The sequence below is a fragment of the Scyliorhinus torazame genome, chromosome 28 (genome assembly GCF_047496885.1).
Source record: "Scyliorhinus torazame isolate Kashiwa2021f chromosome 28, sScyTor2.1, whole genome shotgun sequence".
Lineage (NCBI taxonomy): Eukaryota > Metazoa > Chordata > Chondrichthyes > Carcharhiniformes > Scyliorhinidae > Scyliorhinus > Scyliorhinus torazame.
In genome coordinates, this window is record NC_092734.1 from 10274115 (window position 1) to 10297987 (window position 23873).

General features: G+C 47.9%; 2 protein-coding genes across 8 annotated transcripts in view; one reads left to right on the top strand and one right to left on the bottom strand.

Annotated features, from left to right (window-relative positions):
• Positions 1-23873, top strand: part of cdh23 (cadherin-related 23) — an 815609-nt gene that overhangs the window by 643901 nt on the left and 147835 nt on the right. The gene's annotated exons all lie outside the window — the stretch shown is intronic.
• The window catches only part of vsir (V-set immunoregulatory receptor), a 35373-nt gene continuing 16092 nt past the window's right edge, over positions 4593-23873 (bottom strand). Inside the window, exons 2-7 of the mRNA XM_072491435.1 lie at positions 18939-19346; positions 16110-16178; positions 13644-13751; positions 10706-10733; positions 9510-9679; positions 4593-5863 (exon numbers count right to left, since the gene is read on the bottom strand). Of these exons, the coding sequence (XP_072347536.1) occupies positions 5838-5863; positions 9510-9679; positions 10706-10733; positions 13644-13751; positions 16110-16178; positions 18939-19346 (809 nt within the window). The 3' untranslated portion in view covers positions 4593-5837. The remainder of the gene's footprint in view (positions 5864-9509; positions 9680-10705; positions 10734-13643; positions 13752-16109; positions 16179-18938; positions 19347-23873) is intronic.

Below are 23873 nucleotides of genomic sequence, written 5' to 3' on the forward strand. Positions count from 1 at the left end.
ATTTGGACTTTCTGAATTCTCCCCCTGTGTACCCGAACAGGCGGCGGCATGTGGCAACTAGGGGACTTTCACAGTAACTTCATTGCAGTGTTAATATAAGCCTACTTGTGACAATAATAAAATACTATTATTTTGTTCATGCTTCACATATGGGATGTCTCAGCACAGAACCAAGCCAGCTGGGCAATGCTGGTGTTTATGCTATACACCAGCCTCCTCCTAACCAACTTTATCAAACCCTATGAGGTATAATCTTTTCTCCCTCATGTACTTATCTAGCTTCCCCTCAAACATCTTGTACTTCTACACTAGTTTCTTCAACTATTCTTTGTGACAACAAGTTCCAAATTCTCACCACCCACTGGGTCAAGAAATTTCTCTGGAACAATTGGGTTTATCAGAGAATATCTTGCATTTTAAGATTAGATAGCTTCACTCCAGCAGTAAGAGAGTTATTGGAATCTTCATTCAAAGATGTAATAGATAAATGTTTGGAAACAATGACAACAGATTTGACCCATTCACTCTGATGTCTTGAGATCGCTAGTTTGTAGGATCCACACTGGTACCTTGTGCAACGTGACCAGAATCAATTTAATTATTGGGTTAATGCTCCCTTAAAATAGTATGTTGATAGAACCCAACTTCAAGGCATTTTTCCCAATCGGCAACCAGTGAGGAGAGCAAGAACAGAACTTACAATGGGTGACGCTGTGTATAAAAGTAGAACAAAAGTTTTATTCCTGGAATTCTTTAAACTCCTATAAACTTAATTTTGATACAAAAAGTCTTACAGCTTTGAATTTGATTTTTTTTTTTAAGTAGTATAAAATGACTTCATGTTCAATGTAATTTACATATATTTTTGAGTAAGTAACAAACGTGGTTAACAGATACTGATTGTGCATTTTTTTGTGACATAAAAAGTATAATGCGCACATTGTGTCCGAAGCTATTTATAATTGGGCAGTAACAAATGAGAATATTATACATCAGTCATATGGGGTGAGGGTTAGAGTAGAACAGATTAATTCAGAAGGGGCAGCAAAAACGTTCGGAAAATTGACGAAAATAAAAATCTGATCATTTACAACCTTTATAAGCCGTCAATTCTCAGCCAAGTCTGAGTTGTCTTCTATTGTTGGAACCGTTAGCCATAGATTGTCCCACGGTAGTAACCGTACTGTAATAAGAAGAACTGTTAGGATTGCACGATCCATAGAAAAACTTTGATTTGTAATTTCTCTGAAACATGGACGTGTTTAAACAAAATGGTCATTTCTATTGATTTGTCCCAGCGGAACGATATTGTTTACAAGGAGTGGGGAAGATCAGGGTGTGTTTTGCCCAATCAAACCTCCTCTACTGCAAGGACCAAATACATTTAATGCCTTTAAGAGGATTCTTGTTACTAATAATGATGAATCACCAATAATGGGATCCGGCGGTTTCCGTTATTGCATGTCCCAAGACAAGAAATGTGCAATTCCCTAACTTGGACATCACAAAGCAGTTGGAACTGGACCCGTAAATCAGACTGAGAGAACTGCTTGCATTTATGCAGCACGTACACCTCGCAGCCTCACACAGAAGCATCTGGAAGCGCTTCACACAACAGCCATTTTACTCCTGTTTCCTATCCCTCACTGAGTATACCCATGAGTAGGAGGGCCAGTTCGTGAAGCTTTTGGTGATCGTGGTTTCAGAAAGGAAGCTGAACAAGGCACTGGGAGAACTAGGTCATTACGTCTTCCACAGAGGAACAGGGGAAAAAATCTTTTATTTATGCAGTGACTTTCACAATCCCAGATTGTCCCCCAAAGCTCCAATGAAGCGCGTATATAATGTAGCTACTGTTTTAATGAAGGAAACACAGCAGTTAATAGGAGCACAGCAAACTCTCTCAAACAGTAATGTGCTAATGATAAGATAGTGTGTTTCTGTGCTGTTTGATGGACAAATGTTGGCCAGGGTAACGGATAACACCCCTGCTGCTCTTCAAAAGAGTGCCGTGGAATATTTTTGGCTACCTGAGAGCGTGGATGAGGCCTTGGTTTGACATGTCATCCAACAGGCAGCACCGCTTGCAATGCGGCCTTCCAACAGTGTGGAGTGTACCACTGCTGACACCACCATCCAACAGACAATCCAACATTTGATACTGCGTTGAAAAGACTGAAGTTTAGATGTTGGAGACAGTCCTTCTGCACTGCTCTGGTTGCGCGATGAGTCTGCCTGCTTACATAGGTAAGACTGGAATGCTGCCTCACAGTGCCAGGGACCTGAGTTCGATTTTGGCCTCCCCAAGATGCGGAGCATTCCGCACCTTTGGGGCGGCGCGATGCCCGACTGATTTGCGCCGTTTTGGGCGCCAGTCGGCGGACATCGCGCCGATACCGGAGAATTTCGCCCCTGATGCGTGGCACATGCGGGTTTTGCCTTTGATTCTTGCTGGTCAGCCTGTGGGGTAAGCAGCTCTAAGAAGGAAATGGCTGACAAGGGCGAGCTGTGAGGTGACTGATCTTAACAGCTCTGCCAACACGGTAGCCAGCTCAAATCACACTCTGTGAACCAACATCCTCGTTGTTTATTGTTGAGCATTGATGTGCCTCTTGATGGTAATCTTGCACAAAGCTAATAATGTTGCTCTCTCTTTGAAATCAGTGTTAACCTCATCTGCAAGAACAGCGAGTAAAAACTGATCTTTGCAGCTCAAAGCTGGTGCACCTCTCCTGATGACCTATAACCGATGTTTCATTGACCAACCTTATGGTGCAAGGTGTTTTAATGATCTTTTTACTTTCTAAGGCTTAAAGGCATAACAGAACCCTGCTATGTATGTTTAATATTTCGGTTTCTGAATTTAGTTTAAATAACAAAGCAGTATAAACATTAGTTTAATGCCCCAAAAATGAAACTGAAGCAAACTCTCTGAACTGCTTCGGTGTTTGTTTGTTTTTTTAAAAAAAAACATCCTCCTGAATATTGCCTGGCCCCTGAGTGTAATTAAGTTCGAGACTGGGTTTGATCTCGGTGATGATGGTCTAGCAGCCTTGGCACTTTTCACGTGCGTTCAATCTCATTGTCAGGGTTACAGTTTGGGGCTGGGTAGATCTGCAGGTAGAATTGTCACGCAGAATCCGTGCTGGATTATAAGGAGGTGTACACACTCTCTCTCCCTCCCCCCCCCCCCCCCCCCCCCCCCTCCTCACACCGGGCCCTTTTCTCGAAGAATGGCAACAAACAAATCAGTAATAAGTTTTCAAATGTTGAATTGGGTTCAATTGAAAACGTCTAGAATTTTTCTAGAATGGGCTAAGATGTTAACGGGAGGAATTGTGTCACTTGACAGCGATGATAGAATCAAAGAATGATTCAGCACCAAAGGAGGCCATTTGGCCCATAATATTTGTGGCAGCTCTTTGGAAGAGCCATTTGATTAGTCCCATTCCCCCTGTTCTTGTAGCCCTGCATATCTTTCCACTTGGAGTATTTATTTAATTCACTTCTTGAAAGTTACTATTGGACTTTCTTCCACCACCCTTTCAGAGAGCGCATTCCAGGCATCAATAGTTGGTCTAAAAGATTCCGCTTCGATCCAAGATATTCTCAGCTTTTACATTCTTGATGGTAGCTCTACACTGCAGATCCAGACTACCAATTATGTGTTTCCACAGGTGAGGCTCCTCGCCAGGAGGACATCATTGCGATGCCGCCTCTAGTGGAATAACACAACAACAAAATAAACCTTTCTTTCCCTGCTTTCAGATCTAAATGATGTGTTTACTTGCCCATCTTGTAAAATCAATAAAAGGTTGATCAGCCCTCTTGCTGAAGCGATCTGCAATGCAGACTGCTGCTGTTATGAAACTGAACATGTTGCTCCAAGGGAAGAATCCCTTATCTTTGCACATACAACCCCAGCTTTCTATAAAAATAGTTACTAGCCACACCTGTCCAACAACGATCAACAATTATTCTACGCACCTTAGCGTATTGCAGAGCATACGCTACACACCTCCATTTTTAATTGTTACCAAATTCCTTCCATCATTCTCATGCCCCACCCCCCTCCCCCCCCTCCCCCCTCACCCCCTCCCCAGCTGTGTCTCCTCGAACTCTGGCCACTCGCGCACCCCGATTTCCATTACTGCGGCCGTGCTACCTGCTCTCTCGGCCCTTAAGCTCTGAAATTCTCTCCTTCAATCTCTCCCCCCCCCCCCCCCCCCCCTACTTCCCTCCCTCCTTCGTGACGCTACTTTGAAGCTACGTCCAATGCAGGTACATGTCCAAACTTTGATTGATAGCAATGTGAAGTGCCCTGGGATGCTTCGTAGAGGTGCTATTTCAATGCAAGTTGGCGTCGATTGAAGTTTTGCTGCACTCCAAACGATGTGTATTTGGAAGGAAAGGACTCCATTGTGACAGGTTGGCCTTGATGGTTCCAACAAAAGCTGGATTGGAACCATTAAATGTATCTGCAACTCTCTGCATCTCACTCCAGGTGACGGGATTCTAATTCTAAAACTAGGCAGTGATTGTCTCAATCGTTCTGGAATTTTGTTCACTCTGGACACCCCCAAACGCTGCAATCAATTAAAATGTGTTCTTTAGTCATAATATATATATATAAAAGAAAAATTAATGTTACAATCAATGTCAACCATAATACTGACCAACAACAGTTCATATTTACAGCTCGCAGTGGTACAACCCGCTGGAGACTGTTCTAGAAAGTGATATTTCGCTAAATAGGGAATACTATCCGCTCTGACTCGACAATGCCACATTGGAAATGCCTGGCTTTGAAACCACAGTGCTGCTATCATGTAATTTTGCAAGCTACCTCTGCGCGGAATTTTGTTTGCTTAATGAAGACCAGTTATTTAGAAGCTGGCATTTTCACACTTGTGCCAGATTTGGGAGTGAATCGTTCAACGTATGTTGCAAGTACAGAAATTCACGGGAGCTCGGTTGTTGGACCAAGTTATTCAGCTCTTCTTCCCACCCCAAACCATTTGAGTGCGTTTGGGTGGAAAATGCTCATGTCGGCATTGACAACACAAAAGCCAAGCGACGGGAATTTCCTGGAGCGGTCGATCTGACAAAATACTGTCACAGCACAGAAGCGTGCTTGTTTCATCTCCGTGAAAACGGGGCACTTCCGAGCGAGATTTTCATCTTGGGCGTGAGGCCGGCAATCAGCCCTCATTATATTGAATGTCAGAGCGGCCTTTCAAAGGATCACACGGTGTACTCCTGCTCCTGTTTTTACTGCCCTGATGTGAGGCAGCCCTCTCTGGCAAGGCCTGGCTCTGAATCTGGGCTTTGAGGGTCCACATGGGTCAAATGTTAGGCAGTGGTTGTTCACATCTGGCTGTCACGGCTCAGGAAGGGGAGGAGAGGGAACACAGTTGGGGAGGCCTGCACACACATTCCATGCACGGGCAGACATGCATCACACTAGCTAATTAGCTTTGTAAGCAATTTAGCCAACATGCACCAATGTACTCAAGTACATTGGTGTATTGCCAATTAATAATTGTGTTCACTTACCCCACACAATAAAAGATATTAATTTCCCATTAAAGCAAAGATCTTGCAGAATGTGTTCCTACATTTTCCTTAATTCACATCTTGGTTTGAACTCGCAGTCGATCTTCAAACAGAGTTTTGCAATTTCCCACATGGCCTGATTATTACATAAAACTGCTGGAAGTTACATGAGTGGAATGTTTGTCCGTTCATTGTTGTTTTCTGTCAGATGGTTCCACCTTCTGTTCATCTGTCACAACAGCCGTGATCCCAAACGTGGCACGTGCCAGCTTTTGCCTGCCTCACTTCGGGGAGTCGGGCACGAGTTCTGGCAAAGGAAAAAAGAGGAAACGCAGAATCAGCCTCGCTGTTTAATGCCCAAGTAATTTAAAAAATATATATATATTTGTACATTAAGCAGTATTGGACCAAAGCCATTCAAAGTAGCATTATATCTCAGCTGGTGTAAGGATTTGTTGTTCAATCATAGTTGTTCAGATGTGTGCAGTTTCAGCCTATTCTTGTCAATGTCATTGATATTTTGGGTGTGGATTCTTTCTCTGTAGATCAGCAGCGATGCATGGACCCTCCCATGAAGCTACGGTTTTGCTGGCCCACAATGTTAAAATAACACTTCCTCAAGTTGTTATGAACATAGGGCCAGGAGTAGGCCATTCAGCCCATCGAGCCTACTCCACCATTCAATAAGATCTCAGCTGATCATGTACCTTGCTGCCACTTTATTGCGCTGTCCCCATATCCCTTGATGTCATTGCTCTCCATAAACCTATCGATTTCAGTCTTGAACATGCTAAATGATTGACCTTCCTCAGTCCTCTAAGGTGGAGAATTCCAAAGATTCACCACCCTCTGAGGGACGAAATTCCTCCTCACTTCCAGCCTTCAATGGCCAAACCCATCATCCTGAGATTATGTCCCCTGGTTTTAGACTCACCAAGCAGGGGAAACATCTTGGCTACATCCACCCTGTCACGTCCTGAAGCGTTGTAAACTCTGTGGGATTTTCACTTTGGGAAACAGAATGCCATCAACCAACCCCTGAGGGGGCAAACTGACGCTAACCTGGGATTTTGACTTGGGCACTCCCTTAATAGGCATGGAGATTCATTCCATGTCCAGTTACAGACAGCAAACGAGTTCGCAAGAGCCAACCAAAGGCAGACCAACCTGAGAGAAGCATTTGGCTGCAGTAGAGGGTATGTAATTGAGAAGATGCTTCAACGTGAACATGCTGCCTCAGCGACTTATTAAAGATGTAATTAAAAACGGGGAAAACAGCCAGGCTGTCATATATGCAGGATTCCTGCAGCGAACCATTCTCTTGCACATTTATTCTTAATTATCCAGTGCTTTTTCCATTGGCCTTAGCCAATTAGAGCCAACTTGTCAACCAATCAGCATCCATTTCCCCTGCAGTGTAACTTGTTGCCAGTGTTTGAAATTTGGCACTCTTGCATTTGTCCTGATGAGTGCAAGATGAAAAACTTCAGCAATGTTCAATAATGAGCATAACATATTTGCAGCAAATGTCGCCACAGTCCCAGAGGACCACAGGCTGGTCATGCCTTTTGTTTCTTTTTTTTAAATAAATTTAGAATACCCAATAATTTTTTTCCAATTAAGGGGCAATTTAGCGTGGCCAATTCACCTACCCTGCGCATCGTTTTGGGTTGTTTGGAGAGTGTGCAAACTCCACATGGACAGTGACCCCAGGGCCGGGATCGAACCTGGGTCCTCAGCGCCGTGAGGCAGCAGTGCTAACCCACTGCACCACCGTGCCGCCCGCGCCTTTTGTGTCTGAGGGCTGACTGGTGGTGGTTTAACCTGAGGGTCACCACCCCTCAGGCGAGGGGCAAGGTGGAGAAGGCGGGACGGGACCTTCATGGATGACTTTAGCCGGTACAGGAATTGAACCAACGCTGTTGGTGTCGTCTCCGCGTCGCAAACCAGCCATCCAGCCAACTGAGCTAAACCGGCCCCACATTGGCGGTGGCCGCCCGTTTAGTCATCTTCTCAATTCGAGAAAAATTATAAAAGAGCTGCTTTCAGTCTTACTAAAGGTTAGGGATTTTGCCGATGTTGTGATACGTTTATATCGTAAGAACCTTTTCTGCTGTAGGGGTAAAAGCAAAAATGTTGAACAATATTACAAATTTCAGTGCTAAGGTCAGTTTGTACTTGATGTTTTCTTAACAGGAAGTGGTGTTCCGTGACATCCTGGGGCTGTGACATAGTTTCTAACCTAAGAAGCGATTTTAATCATAGCGTAGAATACCTGTGCTTCCTGCTATTTTAGTATTTAAAATGTTTCTCTCTTTTTCGCTCCGCAAAATTTTTCAAACTCCTTAGCAATGTCCTATGTTCCAGAATTGAAGTTGTAAGTGTGCCAATTATTTTGCACCTAGTGGCACTGCTACTTAATCGTGTGTGTATGTGCGTGTGTCAAGGTGCGAGTGGTTGGCTGGTTTATATCTGTGTGCTAAGAGTCACCAGGTTTTCAACAGAATGAAACCGTTGCACAGAATGTAAAACCTGCTATCGCTGTCGTCCATTGTACGCAGTGACTGCGCTAATACTCCCCAGCAAGGCTCAAATTTGGTTTTATAACGCTCCTGCAATAAGTTTTAACTATCTTGTGGGCGCAATGTAATTACAAGTTTTTGTTCCCCTCTCAGTTCAGCCGGCCCAGAAATGCAGCTAACAATTATGCAGTGCTTGACGTGCCATTTCTTGCCCTGATGCACTAGTTGGTTTGCAAAGCCCCACCATCCTGCTAAAGCTTCTGGTTGTTAACCACAATGCCACGGCCAGCCCAGGTACATGCTCAGTTGGTATTGCCGGCTGAGTCCAGTATTTTCACCCTTTCATTGAACTCTGGTTTCATGCAGGTGTTGGCATGTCCAGGTCTCGGCAAGTTCAAATGTAAATTTAATAACTGGTGTAATCCAGTTCCTTAATCAAATGGTACCTCTTTCATAGAATCCCTACAGTGCAGAAGGAGGCCACTCGGCCCATCGACTCTGCACCGACCTTTCGAAAGAGGACCCTGGTTAAAAATGTTCGAGCAAGTTTGAAAAATGTTGCATGTAGCACAGTAGCACAGTGGGTAGCACTGTTGCTTCACAGCTCCAGAGTCCCGGGTTCGATCTCTGGCTTGGGTTACTGTCTGTGTGGAGTCTGCACCTTCTCCCCGTGTCTGCGTGGGTTTCCTCCCACAGTCCAAAGATGTGCAGGCTAGGTGGATTGGCCATGCTAAATTGCCCTTAGTGTCCAAAAAGGTTAGGTGAGGTTACTGGGATAGGTTGGGAGCCTCAGGTTAAATGGGATGCTCTTTCCAAGGGCCCATGCAGACACGATGGGCCGAATGGCCTCCTCCTGGACTGTAAATTCTATGATTTTCTATGAGGTCTTTCCTCCTCCCTGCCTCTCTCTCCGTCTCATTCTCTAATTTACAGCCACCTGACCAGGCAGATGGCCTCAGATTAACACCTCATCTGAGAGACAGAACCGTAAGAGAGAGAGAGAACAGTAAGGTAAAGTCGCCATGGTCTCAGATAAGCCCTTTGAGGGGGAGACCTGACTGGTGGTGATTTAACCTGAGGATCACCACACCTCGGGCAAGGCGGGGCCTTCATGAACAACCTCAGCCGGTGAGGGAATTGAACCCGTGCTGCTGGCCTCACTCTGCATCACACAGCAGCCGTCCAGCCGAGTGAGCTAAACCGGCCCCCGGCATTGGCTCCTTCCGAACTGGCACTGGGACTGTCAGAGTAGATTTATGTGCTAGTGTTTCCTGGAGTGGGGCTTGAACCCTCCCCTCTGCCCACTCTCCCAGAATCAGTCCCTCTGAGCTTTAGAATTCCGAGGCTGCCCAAGTGGGACAGTTACAGGTAGCTGCCCTCGTCACACACAACGGTTTCTGTAACATGGCAGAGGGAAGAATGTAAACTGACCGAGTGTTGGAAAGAATCGTGGCGCAGTATCTGGAGAAAGTGGCGTGTTGGGTTCAGAGAGGAGATGGCGATCGGATTCTGACAGAAGCCGTCTGCCGGCCGGTGCTCGTGGTTTCGCTTCCGGGCTTGGAATTTCCTCGAATACCGGATTCTCCACGCCGATAGCCTCGCTGTAATCCAGGAAAAACAAAGGTCACTGAGTCCCCTCCCTCACTCGTTTTGGATCTGAGCTTATTTTAATCTCCCAATTAGTGCGAGGCAGGTTTGATCATTTCAAGGTCATGTTCCCAATTTCCTGCATCATTTCTCTCTTGTTTCAAAGGAGATTGTTACTGGCTAATTTTATTTTATTTTACTGGGCATCCAGGAGCATCCAGTGCTGTTGGTAAACTCGAACCACAAAGAGCAGGACAGCTAACACCAAGCTCAAATTCCTACTCTTCCTGCGATTGAGGAGCTTCCCAACAATTGGTCAACTGTGTTGATTTAACCTCCAGGCCAATGCTATTCAAAACCAGACACCCCAATGGTGGAGCGGCAAAGAGCAATGACAATAATGGCAGCAGCAAGTTGTGGTCTGGTCCTGGGGGCACTCTGCATTAACCAGAGGGCGTAGAGCTATTCTGCAGAAAGAACTCCACCACTCTTATTCCTAAAAGTTAGGAGAGTAGCCTCTCTTTCTCCCCCCCCCCCCCGCTCTTCCCCACCCCACCTGAGAGGCAGCACATCGCCACCTAAATTTACCCTGTGTAGAGTGGAGGAATGGAGTTCCTTTGAGTGTTCGAGCAACATTATAGCAGCGGGACACAGTGCAGGTCCACTCCACCAAAAAAAACTACGGTTGCTGAGGATGTGTGGTGACTGGAAGTGAAAAGCGCTTATTGTCACAGGTAGGCTTCAAATGAAGTTACTGGGAAAAGCCCCTGGTCGCCACATTCCGGCGCCTGCTCGGGGAGGCTGGTACGGGAATTGAACTGTGCTGCTGGCCTGCGATTTAAAAGCCAGCGATTTAGCCCCGTGTGCTAAACCAGCCCCCACTGTAACAACCTCCACTGTAAGTACTTCCTGGCGGACACTCTGCCTTGCATTAACTTAGGTGCTGGGACCTTGACCGTATCCTGTACAACAGGGCAAAAAGCAAAGGAGAGAGTTCCCTAAAGTTCAGAGGAAAGAAACTTGAGGATAAAAGAACATACCTATCCATTCGGACAAGCTCATGGGCTCCTGAAATGAGAGAAAAGTGAGGTAAGACTGTGAAGAATCGAAACGTGTGCTGTAGGGCAGGCACAAACAGTTAAAAATCTTATAACTTGGCATGAGTTACATTGAGTCTAGTGACCTGAAACAGGACATTTAGCCCAGCTGGCCTGTGTCGACATTGATGTTCCACTTGAGGCTTCTTCCTTCAGCCTATCATCAAAGACTTCTATTCATTGCTGCCTTATGCGTATCTTCCCCTTTTCAGGTTAAATGTCTGTTTCCGCCCGTAACTTTTTTGCCGATTATTGCCGACAGCAGCTTGCCCTGTACCACTCTGGTTGTGTCATCAGACGGTGAGGAGGAGGAGCAGCAGGAACGTTTTGTAGGATGTCAGATTACAATCGTCAGCTGCTGAAACCTCTGCTATTTCTATAGTGCTGGTGGGGACATTACCTATTAAATTACGCTGACTAGGTTCAACTTTCTCCCACAGTCGAACCACAAATGTGAGCTTTCTTAATTAGGCTGACGTTGACTGCAGTGCAGCTTTAAGAAGCTAGCAATCCAGCTTCAAGCCTGTCTCTTGCGATTATTCAGGTGGATATCAGACACAATGAACAAGAACATCCTTCCCTCAGCCAACACCAGCAGAGACAGATTAGCCACTCATTCCTGATCTAACTTGCTGCTAAATGTGGCATCTTGCTGTGTATAAAATGGACGCCCCTTTTACCGAAGTTACAGAGATGCAGCATTCCCAGCCTCGTTTATTACGTGTAAAGTGCGAGATCTGAAACACCAGGAGTCCAGGCTCCGGATGTACAATGGGACCGCTTTTTTTTTTAAGAACATAGAACATACAGTGCAGAAGGAGGCCATTCGGCCCATCGAGTCTGCACCGACCCAGTTAAGCCCTCACTTCCACCCTATCCCCATAACCCAATGACCCCCTCCTAACCTTTTTGGTCACTAAGGGCAATTTATCATGTCCAATCCATCTAACCTGCCCGTCTTTGGACTGTGGGAGGAAACCGGAGCACCCGGAGGAAACCCACACAGACACGGGGAGAACGTGCAGACTCCGCACAGACAGTGACCCAGCGGAGAATTGAACCTGGCGCTGTGAAGCCACAGTGCTATCCACTTCTGCTACCGTGCTGCCTCTCCTAGATCTCGACACACTGACACCATGGAAATTGCCCAGGAAGTTTGAACTTCCGATCGGCAATAACCCTGCTCCCTAAGGCCCTCCAAAAGAGTTTCCAACTTTAGAGTTAGTCGCAAACTTCAGCTGGTTCCCATTTATCTGGATAGTTACCCAGGGAATGTTGGACTGTTTTAAAAAAAACCTAGTCTAACTCCTGATTTATCCCCACCCCTCCCAACTTGATCTGACTAGCCCCCCCCACACCCTGACTACCCCCGACCCTCTGCACCGCCACCGACCTGCGATGATCCAACCCCACCACCTGACACCCCCGACTACCCGATTTCCCCCCCGAACCCGACCACCACTCCAGCCCGCTCTACCCCCTTACCCACTTAACCTTCCACACCCTTCACCCTTATCCACTCTACCCCCTCACCCGCTCTACCCCCTTACCCACTTAACCTTCCACACCCTTCACCCTTACCCACTCTACCCACTTACCCACCCTACGCCCTTAACCTTCCACATTCTACCCTGTAACCCACTTAACCTTCCACACTCTTTACCCTTACCCACCCTAGCCCCTTGCCCACTTAACCTTCCACACCCTTCACCCTTACCCACTCTACCCACTTAACCTTCCACACCCTTCACCCTTACCCACTCTACCCACTTAACCTTCCACACCCTTCACCCTTATCCCCCTTACCCACTCTACCCCCCTCACCCACTCTACCCCCTCACCCACTCTACCCCCTCACCCACTCTACCCCCTCACCCACTCTACCCCCTCACCCACTCTACCCCCTCACCCACTCTACCCCCTCACCCACTCTACCCCCTCACCCACTCTACCCCCTCACCCACCCTTCCCCTTTTTCAAGGAAACTTTAAATGTCCCGAGATTTCCTCATGACACTGGATCATTGGGAGAAGACGAGCCACTCCCCCCATGAACAGTGCTGACTGCCGTAGAGAGTTTAAATGTCTCAAACACTTACAAGAATACGGCGGTTGGGGCTGTAAAAAGGGGCGGTGGCTCGTCCTCCCCCGATGATCCAGCACCTACGAAGAAGCAGCAAGCCAGTTCAGTTCCGCTCTGCATTTCTGGAAAAGCCGGGAATCAGGGGTTCTAGCGGGAAATGTGATGCACTCGCGTGTCGCAGAAAAGCAGAGTGCCAACCCAACGGTGCTCGCCACTCCCTGGAAGATTTTGGTTTGAGATGAATGCACATCTCTTGGTTTGATTAAATTTGGAGACGTCCATTACTGTAAACAGGAGAGCCCTTCGAGTTTGATGTCACTCAACCTCATTTTCAGAAGTATCTGGTGTTAAAGTCGACTTTCCTGTCACTCGGGCACCAGAAATAGAAGCAGATAACCTGTTGCTACACAGTGGCATCAGTGCAGAAAAATGGTCACTAATTTCTGCTCAACTTCAGGGGATGCAATGGCATAGTGGTATTATCACTGTACTCGCAATCCAGAGACCCAGGGTAATCCACTGGTGACTTGCGTTCGAATCCTACGAGAGCAGTGTGATGATTTGCACAAAGCAATTCTGTACAGTTATACACAACCTCCGACCAGCAGGTGACAGTGTAAGTCTACCATGCGGCTCTGTGCCTCGAGGTAGTTGGGAGTGAAGTATTCACCTCGCCCTAAGTATCAACATCTGCCCAGAGTGGTGCACTTTTCTAAAAGGTTGCTATTAACTTCTATTCTCAGTGTTAACCCTGTGATTTGCGGAGCCGCTGAACCCACGTGGCGGTTAATTCACTCACTTCTCCGGGTGGCTGCACCTTCTCTCTGTTTGTAAATCAGCAGCATAATCAAGGGCAGGGACAAGATGCCGATCACACATCCCATAGTGGCCAGAGCAACAGCTGTGACTGGGGAAACAATCCAAAAAGGAAGGGTTAATCAATGTATCAATGTGGATTACACCATAGTCACACATACAGCCATTGAAGTGAGGAGTAAAAACATCTGAAGCATGATCAATAGATACCACAGCACCGAGGGGGACCATTCGGCCCATTGTGTCTGTAGTAGAGCTATCCAGTTGGCCAGTTTTGGGGGCTTGACAGTGTAGATGCTGAGAGACGGTTTCCCCTCGTGGGGGTATCTGAAACACAGTTTAAAAATAAGGGGTCTCCCAATTAAGATTGAGATGAGGAGAAGTATCTTCTTAAGTGTCATCAGTCTGTGGAGTTCTCTTCCAGAGAGAGAAGTCAAGGCTGGGTAACTGAATATATGTATTCAAGGCTGAGTTAGACAGATACTTGATCTATTAGGTATGCAGCATTAATGATGTGGAATAGATAATTGTGGTTTACAGGTACGGCATTGAGTAATATCTTGTTTCATCGAGGCTACCTGTCATGAATTTTTGTTTCCAGTGCCGACTTTTTTAGTTTTGTTGAGTCATTCTGAAGAGTTCCAATATGCATGGTGGCAAAGTGCCCAGGTTCAGTTTCAACCTCTGGTCACTGTCTGTGCGGAGTCTGCACATTCTCCCCGTGTCTGCGTGGGTTTCCTCCGGGTGCTCCGGTTTCCTCCCACAGTCCAAAGATGGTGGATTGGCCACAAAAAATTGCTCCCTAGTGTCCCAAAGGTTAGGTGGGGTTACTGGGTTAGGGGGATAGGGTGGAGTCGTTGGGTGCTCTTTCCAAGGGTCGGTGCAGACTCGATGGGCCGAATGGCCTCCTTCTGCACTGTAAATTCTCTGTTTCTATGATATGATTCTAATTGCTTAACTGTTAATTGAAAAGCTATTTGCTGTGATCATGTTTTGTCTTAGAATAAAGTTTGTCTTAATATAAAAGATACCAATTGGTCAGTGGTATCACCCTGAGTGAAGTGTCCTTTCCCAACGGTTTTACAAATTAAAACAAAAATGCCTGGGGTTCTTGTCCGATGTCCTAACAATTGGGGGTCTGATCCGGGATCTTAACAAGTTACAAAGTAAGGTCTGAAAATGCACGCGTATAGAAATCTTCCTCGTAATTGTGGCATTTTGTGGAGAATACTTAAATCAGAGAATATGCCCTCATGTGCGCAATGAAGCAGAGGTTTCCCACTTGATGTGACGCTGTTGTAATCTCGGCCCCGTGCGCTGGGTTCGGGAGATCAGCTGACAGTCCCTCGGCTGCCAACAGGTCGCTTTGTCAGATGACGGAGTCTGTGTCTGTGCTAAAGATGATGGTAGCTTTGGCGCTCCTGGTGTACGCCTGGAGCGAAATTGTGGCTCACTGTTCTCCTCAGAACAGAGAAGGTTAAGAGGAAATTGTATAGAGGGGTTTAAAACCGTTCAGCGGCAGTCAATAAAGAGAAACTGCTTTCACTATCCGCAGGGTCCACAACCAGAGGGAACGGATTTCAAAACCAAGTGTGACAGGTTAAAACACTTCCTTATGCAGCAAGTGGTTAGGATTTGGAATACATTACCGGATTAGATGTTCAGCACCGTTCAATATTAGCTTTCAAGGGGATTTGGATGGAAACGTGAAAGAGAAAGAAATCCCAGGAATATAGTGGGGGGGGATGAGGGATTAGAACGAACTAGATTGCTCTTCAAAAGAGCTGGCACAGACTGGATGAAGGACCACCTATGATCCAATTGTGGGCGCATGCAACCAACCCAGCATGGTCTTAGTGGACGGTTCGATGGAGTTGATGGAGAGGGAGAGCTGGTTGCCGCCAATGTCTGTGTAGCTGCTTGCCCGATGTCAGCAGCTGCCATTACTCAGGGGCAGCACAGGCGTGAGGAAGAGGAGGGATCAATCAAGGATCCTGGAGAGTGTAGCACCGTCAATATGGCGCGAGGCAGGTTGAGGTAATGTCAATTGAAGGCTTTATTAAGCAGAACTTTATCCCCAGCAGCGTGGTTACAGAATGCAGCTGCTGAGGGAAATGGAGGGAAAAGCTGGGTTCTTATACCGGCATTTCTGGGTGGAGTCCAGTAGGTGGCAGATCCTATCAGGACCTGGCATCCCTCCACCAATAGCCTGTCGACACGCGGTGTACCGTATTACCCCTAATACATACCACCACAGAGAGCAACGGTGCAGGGACAGGAAGAGGAGCCGCTGCAGGAGATGCTCGGACGGGGACAAGCGGAACGAGCTAAGTAAGGGCAATTCGCAGCAGAAGAGGAACAGTCAGGTGGTCAACCCCATTCGAAGACTACAGAGAGGTTCAGAAGGAATAGTGCATCACAAAATAAATTAGGAGAGTAAATATCTTACCTTCTGTGTCTGATTCTGGACTTGCATCGTGAAAAGTACACTTTTGATTGGAGGCGCGAGTTCCATTACCTGTGTTTTTTTTTTTAAAAAGAACATTGCAGCAATTCAGCGTCTGAAATAGGCATTGATCCCTTAAAAATACACACGAGGTAATTCCAAACGAGGTAGGCCATTTAACACATCCAGCTTCTGTCTTCTAACCTTCTACCTGACTGACTCTCAAATAATTCCAGATATTTTGCCTCCACTCCCCTTATTGGCAAAACATCCAGGTACTGATGATGCTTTGTGCAAAAAACTTACTTCCCAATAACGAAGTTTTCCCCTTTTGCCAGTTCAAAGGAGGCAAAGAATGTGCATTTATATGGCGCCTTTCATGGCCCCAATCTCCCAAACACAATTTATTTTTCAAGAGTTGGCACTGACACTTTTGAAATCAAATTTTGCACAGCCAGATCCCAAAACAGCAATGTAGTAAATAACCAGGTAATCGATTCCAGTGTTGCTGGTTGAGGGATAAATGTGGGCTAAGAAATGGGGGGGGATGGGGTGAGTAACATTTACACCTGTGTACTCTTCACACCTGTGTACCTTTCACACCTGTGTACTCTTTTTGTCTTGCGATTGAGTAACTTAAAATAGCTTTCTGTTTCCTTCGGTCTCCCTTGCACCTTCATGAAACCCTGAAGGCTGAAGTGTCTTGAGTGCCTCTAGTCTTTTGCCCCATCTCCGAGCACCAACAGAGATCAGCCTGCAAGTGTGCACTCCGTCAGGGTGGAAAGAATGCCGCAGAAACTGGGATTGTCCCCTTGGGAGCGGAGAGAGCTCGGCGGTCATGGAGGAGATGGTTGGGACTCTGAGCAAACATAGTCTTTCGCTTTCTGGTAGAAGAGGATTCCTCCTCTTCGCCAACACAGAAGCTAGTTTGACCTGTCGTGTCCCCAAGACCAATGGCTTTTATTCCAGGTACACTGTTTGGGGAGCACGGTGATTGTGTCAGAAGTATGAGGTCTCGCCCTGAATCGTACTGACAGCTATATTGTGCTAAATCCACCTTCAGGTGCTGAATTGTATTGAGGAATGAAAGGTGATAACTCTAGAGCCACATCTAGATTTGTTGATGTATAAATGGGACATTTACAGCAGGGTACCTCCGATACCATTAGCCCTATTTAGCTTAACACCTTCAATCATTGACAGATTTTTGATTCAGTTCAGGGGAACGCTTGGCCGTGTGAAATGTGCCACTTTGCAAAGTGACAAGGGAGGTTACCCAGTCCAACCACAGTAGTTGCTGTTGACTCACCAACCCCTTTAACTAAGCACTTGGTCACCTGCCCTGATAAATCTCCTCAAGTGGCTTGGTGTCAAATTTTCATAGATTATTATAGATTATCATAGAATTTACAGTGCAGAAGGAGGCCATTCGGCCCATCGAGTCTGCGCCGGCTCTTGGAAAGAGCACCCTACCCAAGGTCAACACCTCCACCCTATCCCCATAACCCAGTAACCCCACCCAACACTAAGGGCAATTTTGGACACTAAAGGCAATTTATCACGGCCAATCCACCTAACCTGCACATCTTTGGACTGTGGGAGGAAACCGGAGCACCCGGAGGAAACCCACGCACACACTGGGAGGATGTGCAGACTCCGCACAGACAGTGACCCAAGCTGGAATTGAACCTGGGACCCTGGAACTGTGAAGCAATTGTGCTATCCACAATGCTACCGTGCTGCCCTAATGTTGAAGAAGCACTTTGGGACATTTCACTAGGGTGAACGGGCTATAGAAGGGGAAATAGTAGCCTCGTGATAATGTCACTGGACTAGTGATTCAGAGGCCCGAGGCTAATGCTCTGGGGGACACGGGTTCCAATCCCACCACGGAAGCTAGTGGAATTTAAATTCAATTAAAGAACCTGGACTAAAAAATTAGGCTCCGCAATGGTGACCAGGAATTTATCATCGATTGTCGCAAAATCCCATCTGGTTCACCAATGTCCTTTTAAGGAAGGAACTCTCCTCCTTACCTGGTCTGGTCTAACTGGAGGAGGCAGGGTGGCACAGCGGTTAGCACTGCTGCCTCACATCGCCAGGGATCCGGGTTCAATTCCACCCTCGAGTGACTGACTGTGTGGAGTTTGCACGTTCTCCCCGTGTGTGCGTGGGTTTCCTCCGGGTGCTCCGGTTTCCTCCCACAGTCCAAAGATGTGCAGATTAGGTGGATTGGCCATGTTAAATTGCCCCTTGGTGTCGAAAAGGTTAGGTGGGGTTACTGGGATGGAGCGGAGGTGTGGGCCTCGGTGTAGGGGGCTCTTTCGGAGGGTTGGTGCAAACCCGATGGGCCGAATGGTCTCCTTCTGAACTGCAGGGATCCTATGGTTACATGAGACCCACAGAAATGTGGTTGACTCCGAACTGCCCCTAGCACACCACTGAGTTTAAGGGAAATTAGGGATGGGCAATAAATGCTGGCCTTGCCAACAACCCTCACATTTCGTAAGAAAATAAATTACATTTTTTTTCTGTTCTTGCACAGAGAGCATCGGGCCTCGTCCCCATTGCTGTCCAAGGTGAGGCACCCAAAGTGCTTTAAACTAATGACGTACTTTTGAAGTGTAATCACTGCTGAGACATAACAAACACTGCATGCACAGAAAGATCCCACAAGCAGCTTATGACACGAATGGCCAGGCCCACCTGTTTTTCGTTGTTGATCTTGGTTGAGGGACAAATATTGGGCAGGGCCCCAGTGAGAACTCTGATCAATGGGTCGGTCTACAGAACAACCCGAGGGGAACAAAATAGTTGTCTACAGAAACCTACCAGCGATGACCTTGAGCTCCATGGTTCCGTGCACCGTCAGCTCGACTTTTGGGTGGTGTTTGTTCTCCTGCGATCTGTGCAGCTCGTGTACAACACAGCAGTAAACCCCCTGGTCGCCTGGCACCAGGTTTGTCACTGTGACCCAGAACACGCCCTTGTGATCCGAGCTCATGTAGACCCCTTGGCCTTTGTACTGATTGTGGGTCTCCCATTTGACTGAGGTGTTACGGATATGCATCTTCTCTGCGCACGTGGCGTTCTTGCCGTGGCTGAAGTACCATAACTTGGCCAATCGGTCGTGCCCGTCCTTTAGGTGTCCGGAGAGACTGCACTTAAGGGTGACATTTAGTCCTTCTGGGCATGTGTAGACCACATGATCGCTCGATACCTTCAGCACAGTAGCCTGATCTGCAGAGGGAGAGAACATGCTTAAAATTCAGGACAAAGAAAGACGATTGTGATTTGAGCGTCGGTGCGGCACGCTGGTGCTCCAAACGCAATACGTCATGGACTTACTTCGTGACACAATTTGTGGGGAACTGCCAATCTCACCTGTGCCTTGCCGGCGAGAGAAGAAAGACTTGCATTTACATAGCGACTTTCACAACCCCAGGATGTCCCAAAACAGTGCAGCCACTGAAGTACTGTTGAAGTGTCGTCACTGATGTAGGAAAGTTGGCGGCCAATTTGCACACCCCTAGCGCCCACTAACAGCAATGTCCTAATCACCAAATCATCGCTGCTAGCGATGTTGATTGAAGGACAAATGTTGACCCCAAAAAATAATGGCTAATTGCCCTATTCCTCTTCGGTATGGCGCCTTGGGATCTTTCTGTCACTTCAGGCGACAGACAGGGCCTTACTTGACTCATTCGAAAGGCAGCCCTTCCAACAATGCGACACGGCCTCGGTACTGCACCAGAAATGTCAGCTGCGATTATTGTCATCAAGTCTCTAGGGAGCGGCACTTGAACCCATGACCTTCTGACTCAGAGGTGAGAAACAATGAGCAGAGAGCGGTGGAATGAAAGATCAGTGCAGGCTGGCTGGATAATAGGGCATCTATGAGTGAGGTCTGAGATCTAGCCCTTTCATCCATGGCCAATCTCTGTTCCTTGTGACAATGCACCACTCCCTCAGGATTAGACAAATAGATTTTGTGTAACATTCATTGAAATGCGGTCCCCTTTAATTTTTTCATCCCGTTCCGACTGCACTCCTGGCTGGCAAATCCCACACTCGAAGCTTCATCCTGCTTTATTTAAACGCTTCCATTTATACGCCATCCACAATTTCAAGACGTGCCAAAATGTTTTGCCACCAATTACATACTTTGGATGTGTAACGGTAAAGTCGCCACAGTCCCAGATGACCGTAGGCTGCTTTTCCCTTTGAGGGGGGGAGCTGGCCGGTGGTGATTTAACCTGAGGGTCACCACACCTCAGGCGAGGGGCAGGGTTGAGAAGGCGGGACCTTCGTAAATAACCTCAGCCGGCACGGGAATTGAACCTTCTGGCCTTGTTCTACATCACAAACCAGCTTTCTAGTCCACTGACCTATACCGGCCCCAGCTTTGGATGTATTGTTACCATTTAAAGGAAGGTAAGATTCCACAAACAGCAGTGATTGTGACGTTGGGACAAGATCTCGCGAATAGCTTCCCCACTCTTTTTCCAAAGTAGTCCCAATGACGAGAGGGTTCCACCAATAAAGACAAGTTTACTCCTCAATTTCTTTGTCTTCAAAACCTTTTTTGCAACTTATGTGCCCCACCCTGGGGCGACGGGTGCATTGAGCTTTCTGAAAAGCACCTTGAAAGCATTTAAACAAGAACAGAAAATGCTGGACCATCTCAGCAGGTCTGACAGCGTCTGTGGCGAAAGGACAGAGCTAACGTTTCGAGTCTGGATGACTCTATATCAGAGCTGGAGAGAAGTGGATTTAGGGTGATATTTATACTGCTGTGGGGAGGGGGGGGGGGGGAGGGCCAGTGATAGCTGGAGGCTGGAGAGAGATTGACAAAGATGTCGTCGACCAAAAGACAAAGGGAATGTAAATGGTGGGTGCTTGATCCCGGGAGAATCCTGCACAGACCTATTTTAAGTTATTGGGCAGCACGGTAGCATTGTGGATAGCACAATTGCTTCACAGTTCCAGGGTCCCAGGTTCGATTCCCGGCTGGATCACTGTCTGTGCAGAGTCTGCACATCCTCCCCGTGTGTGCGTGGGTTTCCTCCGGGTGCTCCGGTTTCCTCCCACAGTCCAAAGATGTGTAGGTCAGGTGGATTGGCCATGATAAATTGCCCTTAGTGTTGGGTGGGGTTACTGGGGATAGGATGGAGGTGTTGACCTTGGGTAGGGTGCTCTTTCCAAGAGCCGGTGCAGACCCGATGGGCCGAATGGCCTCCTTCTGCACTGTAAATTCTATGATAAGTGAGGCTAACTGCTCGCTTAAATATGCAACTCAGTGAGGATGAGATCCATATTGCGACGTCCCGCGTAATCGTGTTAGATCTCGCGAAAGGTTTAACGGTCTCAGCGCGTCCCGAGTTGGGTGCAACCAGGGCGTGGTTTCAGGCAAGAAACAGATCATCATTGAGCTGTGTCCCCCATCTCAATCCTCCGAAATGGCGATTCTGCCATCTGTTACTAATTGCCTCCCTTAAATCGACCTTTGATTTTTTTTTCTTTCCCTCTAACGTAACACGCACAGACCTAGATTGCACAAAGCACTGTGCTACCGTGCCACCCTAATAAACAGGAATGAAACATATTACCCAGCTCATCTTTTCCTGGCAGTCTTGACTGGACGAGGAATGTTGGCAACTTAAGTTGGTTTTAAATCTGCCAAGTGTTTGGAGATCTCTCCTCTGGGAAGATAAGCTGCAGGAGGCCATTCGGCCTCGGGAGCTGGTCTGTCCCTCGCCCCCTTTTACCTGACGGTCCATACCCCTCGATACTCTAGCTGAACAGAAATCTACTGATCTCCGACCTGAGACCTCCAGTCAGCCCTCAGCATTTCGAAGGAGAATGTCCTGGATTTCCGCCACTCTGAAATGGCATTCGCAATTTCCCTCCTAGAGAGCCAACTCTAATTTAGCAATAAAGCCCTTTTGTCCTTGATCTTCCCCACCAGAGGAAATTATTTCCATAGCAACTCTGTCAAATCCTTTTCAATATCCGGTCAGATTATGTGATGCAATTGTTTGTGCGTCTTTGGTGCTTATTTGAAAGATCAACGTGGGCTGCGCATGTGAATGAAAAAAAATGAATATGAAATGAAAATCACATTGTCACAAGTAGTTGTCAAATGAAGTTACTGTGAAAAGCCCCTAGTCGCCACATTCCGGCGCCTGTTCGGGGAGGCTGGTGCAGGAATTGAACCGTGCTGCTGGCCTGCCTTGGTCTGCTTTCAAAACCAGCTGTTTAGCCCTGTGTTAAACCAGCCGCTTGCTAAATTTTGATGAAATTAGGGAAAATAACAAGGATTGCACATGCCTCAGGAGAGATGGAGGGCGAAGTTCTCTGGAAACGGAGCGATGTCCGCCGACTGGCGCCCAAAACGGCGCAAATCAGACGGGCATCGCGCCGCCCCCAGAGGTGCGGAATGCTCCGCATCTTTGGGGGCCGAGCCCCAACCTTAAGGGGCTAGGTCGGCGCTGGACGAATTTACGCCCCGCCAGCTGGCGGAATAGGCCTTTGGTGCCCCGCCAGCTGGAGCGGAAATGACATCTCCGGGCGGCGCATGCGCAGGAGCGTCAGCGGCCGCTGACAGCTTCCCACGCATGCGCAGTGGAGGGAGTCTCTTCTGCTTCCGTCATGGTGGAGACCGTGGCGGAGGCGGAAGGGAAAGAGTGCCCCCACGGCACAGGCCCGCCCGCGGATCGGTGAGCCCCGATCGCGGGCCAGGCCACCGTGGGGGCACCCCCGGGCCAGATCGCCCCGCGCCCCTCCCGGAGCCCGCCCGCGCCGCCTTGTCCCGCCGGTAAGGTAGGTGGTTTAATTTACGCCGGCGGGATAGGCATTTTAGCGGCGGGACATTGGCCCATCCAGGCCGGAGAATCGTGCGGGGGACCCGCCAACCGGCGCGGCGCAATTCCCGCTCCCACCGAATATCCGGTGCCGTAGACTTCGGCAACAGGCGGGGGTGGGATTCACGCCAGCCCCCGGCGATTCTCCGACCCGGCGGGGGGTCGGAGAATTTCGCCCGGAGGCTAAGGGAGTAAACCCTGACCGAACATTTGGAGTGGATCCCAAAGGCAGGATCGTGCCTAACTCGCCCATCTCTCCAGGCACTCCTACATCCAGGCCAGTGCCAAGCGTAGTGCTGTCCATTCCTTTGTAACGCACTGGGGAGGTCAAGAGGGTGGGGGGGGGGGGAGATGGGGCCTAATGTTTGGACAGCTCGGGTTCTCCATAAACCGCACCCGAGCGACAACACTCCAGTTTCACTAAGCGCTACGGCACACGCCATTGGGTCATGAGCCAGATGGTGGCCAGAGAAACCGCTGAGACAGTTCACGACTTAACAAGCAGCGACTGTTAGCTCACGCAACAATCGGATGAATGATCTGTTTTCATGATGTTGGCTCAGGAAGGAATGTGGAGCTGCACATGTTCTTTGAACCTAATGTCTTGAATCCACAAGAACAGACAGATAGGGGCCAGGATACAACTGGTCGTCCCTCGCACCTGCACTGCGGTGCCAAGTTAGATTATGTCCCAGGGTTGAACTCTAGTGCGGCTGCAGTGGCGCAATCGGTTAGTGCGCGGTACTTATACAGGATTGAACTCTAACCCACAACATTTTAATTAAGATGACAACGGAATCCCATACATAGAGGGATAAGATTACATTTTACGTGATGACATTAAATTGTTCTGCAAGGTGATGTCACAAAGGGAGATGGCGAGTCATCATCCTTCGAGAGAGGG